Source organism: Mesitornis unicolor, unplaced genomic scaffold, assembly GCF_000695765.1.
Source record: "Mesitornis unicolor isolate BGI_N332 unplaced genomic scaffold, ASM69576v1 scaffold20714, whole genome shotgun sequence".
In the NCBI taxonomy this organism is placed as follows: domain Eukaryota; kingdom Metazoa; phylum Chordata; class Aves; order Mesitornithiformes; family Mesitornithidae; genus Mesitornis; species Mesitornis unicolor.
In genome coordinates, this window is record NW_010179660.1 from 11,116 (window position 1) to 15,429 (window position 4,314).

Consider the following 4,314-nt stretch of genomic DNA (forward strand, 5'->3'; position numbering starts at 1 on the left):
AAAGAGGAGATACAAGGACTCCCTGAACAATACCTCAGTTTTGGCCATATTGACTACCATCGGTGATCCACTTTGTCCTCCAATCGGGAGACATGGAGACACACCATTCATGACGCTGCTGCCTCCTTTGAGAATGCATGTAGAATCAGTCTCGAGGAGAAAAGACAATGCAGAAAGAACCGTGCCTTGCCAATACCGCCTAAGGAGACTTTCCGCTGTGCCCTTTGCAGCCAGACTTGCCTGTCCCGCATTGGCCTTTTTAGCCATCAGGGCGTTTGCAGCAAGCGTGGGCAGTGTCCTTCCCTTATCTTCGTTCATGAAGCCTAGCCATGATGATGCATTGTTAGCAAGATTAATTCAAATGCCCAAGGATGTATTATGCCTTTGCTTTTCAAGGCTGTTTAATACCTATTTTAAAAACCATAGGAGAGACTGACTATTGTTAAGGGCTTTACCAATAAAATGAGAAGTCATTTTGACTAGAGGAAAAGCATTCCTCTCCCACCTGTCCTTGTCTCCCTATAATCCCATATCAACAGATGATGGCTGAAGTGGTCTTGTGGTTTAATGGGGAACCATGATCTGGAGTGAGAAGAAACAGAGGACTCCTATCAGCTTCTCAGACTCTGAACCTCTTTCCAAAAAAGAATTCCAAAGCTAAAATCACTACAATTCCTATTTCACTGCAAAGCTTTACCCTGAGCACCATGTAATGTATTTAGTGCTGCATGCTCGGGGTCTGCAGGGCATTGCAGGGGCAGGGTTCCAGTTCTGTGGCACAGCAAATCCACTTGTGTGAAAGCAAGCTCCTTGGGAGAGAACGACAAATAAAAAAAAGACCTGATTTATCCACAGCTTGCTCATTAGGAATATGTTGCCTCTTTTGAGTACAGTAATGATCTCGTATTCTGACTATTGTTAGCCCTTTTTTCTTGCCCTCTGCAAACAATTTCTTCCTAAAAAGATAGGTATTTTCTTTGATGCAAACTCATGTTGTCTGTCAATAAACTAGGAAGTCTGGTTCTCCTGGATACACCAGGAATATAGATTTCTTACTTGGGATGCTGTCTTGGTAGTGGCGTTATGCCTAAGCCGGGAGTGATGATGTCTGTGTGCCTTCTTCCTCCCAAGTAGCTGCCTGTTCTGGAATTCCACAAGTTAATACATGTTAACGATGAAGTGTGACAGAGGAAGTGCCTCGAGATAGCTTCAAATAATTTGAATAGTCTGGACTTCAGCCTCAATTTGGGAAGGATTAGATTTTATCTTTGTTCTGGACAGAATTATAAACAATCATCTTTTTAGTGCTCTGTTTCCTTTTGGGGTTGTTAATCAAATGAGACCATTGTCATCCCGCGATAGGAAAGAAATTAATAAGATGTTTTTTCTTTGATATGGTTTAATCAACTATAATTAGATTTGATCCAGAGTTGTTCAGATGCATGTGTATAAACGCGATGGCTGCTTAGCATCATGTACTGGTTTGGTATTTGTCTGAAGAGGTCCCCCTGTGCAGCACAGCTGTTTCAGGACATTGTTTCCAGGCACTCCTTAGCTTGCTTAGGTGTGTGGTGTTTACCTATCCAAAGGGCTTAATTTTTGCCTATGCCACTTGCCCTGGTAGATAGTTAGTGGTTTGTTTATTTCTTTTTTTACCAAATTCCTTGGTGCTATTGTCGGACTGTTGTCAAAAATGTGACTCCTGCAGCTGTTACTGGAAGGCAGCTCCAAAACCTCAGTTCTTTGGTTATTATACTACACCTTTAGTTTCTGGCCTCATCAGTTTTTATTTGACCTTAAGCCAACTTTTCAATTTATTGTGCACAACTCTTTTTCTTTCCTCCACAAAGTCTTCCCCTAAGGGTTTTTGGGAGCTCTTTGACATGGTAAGGTGAAGGTATTGGCTGTTCTTGGAAGGTGCAGTGGGTGGGGGAAGGAAGGGGTCATCTGACACTTGCAGGGGCTGGACAGTGGCAGGTTTGAGCACTGGAGCATTGTGGCACAGAGTGGCACAGATTTTTTTTAAAGACAAGGCACAGCAGCTTGTTAAAAGCATCCTAACAAAATCCTTAAAAGAAGTCATATCCTTTTAGGCTTAGTTTTACAGGATTAAGTAAACCAAGTTCTGTTAGACACCTTCTGTTTCTCTAAGAGCACTGGTAATCCATTTTCATGTTAGTTTTAGGTATTTCTGCAAGCAGCGTGGTCGGTGCAGACAGTTCTCAAACAGCACTGCCCTTTGGTTGTGCTGCAGAAACGATGGTGGGGCTGTCATACGGACTGGTGGTGGCTGAACTGAACAGTTGGCTTCATCTTGTACTTAGTGTCCAGCACATGTTTTCCTTGAGGCTTCTGATGCCTGATTTGTCCAAGTATCTTTTTTCATAAAAGCATCTCACTGTGGCTCAGAGTTGTCCAGTGACTGTTTGAAAGCCCCAGAACCCTTTCCTCCCTGTTGCAGTAGCAGAGCTCTTCAGCCCTCATTACTTAACTTAGTCTGTCTACTCTTTAACACCATCAGCTTTTTCAGTATGCAAGTTCTGTGTGGTAATGTATCTTGGCTTTGCATTAAACATTTTAATTTTAAGTACCAGCTTACAATTAGTTGTGGTGGATCTAGTTCTGAACCAGCAGAGATCTCCTGCAGTTTTTATCTTTAAAAAAATTGCAAAGGAGAAAATGACGGATTAGTTTGAATTCTACCAATATAGAGCCAATGTTGCATTTTAACTATTTTCGTTGCCTTCTGAAGTTTTCCTTCGCAGCGCTTTCTGAAGCCTTACACAAGTGAGGTGAAACTAAGTGTGCAGTTGCTTAACCAAATATTAGTCATATCCTTTTTCTTTTGAAAGCTTCACGTTTAGTACCCATTTCAAGTGTGTAGACAATCTTTGTAGGTCAGGAGAATTGCAAAATACCTGTGTGGTTTACCTGTTGCATGAAGTTGAGGCAAGTTTGGAAGCTTATTTTGAAGCCCTGTGGGAGTTGGATCAGATGCAAGGGATTGAATTTTTCTCCCTTTTCTCTATCTCTGCCTCTGTGGGAGTGATGGGACCACTAAACCAGTCTTCTCAAGGAAACCCATCAAGCTGTTCAGTGTTACATTGAGTTTCTGAGAAGATACAACGTATAGAATTAAGTAGCTCAGAATAAGTTGATACACTTTTTCTGGTTCTTGTTCCTTGTCTCTTCACACTTTACTATTTGTCTGCTTTATTCGTCCGCAGATGGTCCTGTACCATCTGTGTTTCTACTCTCCATTTCTACCGAAACAGCCAGGCTTTAAAACACTGTCTTGTGCTCACATCTGATTTGTATTAAATCTGAACTTGTGGTTGATCTCGTGCACGGTATTGGTGTTTATGGTCGTATTTCTCTGGCTTCAAATAGCTTGACTGTGAATTGAAGTTTCTAGATATTTCATTTGAATTGCTTGCTTACAAATTCAGGTAGGTGAGTGTGCACTGTAACTGCACATGCTCACATGCACTGTGTCTTCAGAACAGCAAAACAGAGGTCATCATTGTCTTCCACAATCACCTTTCAGTGATTTGCCAAAGAAGATTATTTCCATGTGTCATAACTACTCTTCTAGTTAAGATGAGGGCATCACCTTGTTAGTGCAAGGTTCAGTTTTTAGACTTTCTTAGGGTGTGGTTGATGTGTGCATTGAGTCAAAGGTGTTAATCTAATTCCTGCCTTTAGGTATTTCAAACATCTTTACAAATGGCAAATCTAGTCACTTTGTTTACCAGTGGTGTCTAAACAGATTGAGACAGAATGAAGATTTGTCTCAAATTTTTTTCTCCTTTAGTCTGAAAAGGCCAAATGGTGTTACTGTTTTGCTGGTGAGGTAACTACAGTGACCTTCTCACTTCAGAAGTGTTGCAGGTCAGACTGCATAGTAGTCTATGGATAGACAAGTTACTTAGAAGATACAAAGTGACCTCAGTCCTGTTTAACACACAGGTTCAGTGCTTACAGAAATTCTGCATGAGCTATTTGCTTTTCACCATATTTTTCTTAGCATAAAAGACTTATTTGACCAAGACTAACTTGGTCTTGAATAACTCTGAAATACAACCAAAACCCTTTAGCAGAGAGAACTTCCATGCCTTGTCATGGTGATGTTGTCTGTATAAATACAATTTCCTTCCAGCCCGGTCCTTGTCCTGGAAGGATGTGGGAGGAAATCTTGTTGGCTGGTTTGTTATTAATGCATATATTCTCTTGCCAAGGGCCCATATTACTGAGCTGCAGGGCTTACAAATAACTATTATCTTACACTCTTCCTTCCTTCTCCTCTTCAGCAGG

The 4,314-nt window shown here is 41.2% G+C and overlaps 1 protein-coding gene across 1 annotated transcript in view; it reads left to right on the forward strand.

The window, feature by feature from the left end:
- Window positions 1-623: 623 nt before the first annotated feature.
- Window positions 624-4,314, forward strand: part of LOC104539361 (translocation protein SEC63 homolog) — a gene marked incomplete at both ends in the record, with an annotated part of 24,967 nt that continues 21,276 nt past the window's right edge. The window contains one exon of the mRNA XM_010182862.1: window positions 624-656. Within this exon, the coding sequence (XP_010181164.1) occupies window positions 624-656 (33 nt within the window). The remainder of the gene's footprint in view (window positions 657-4,314) is intronic.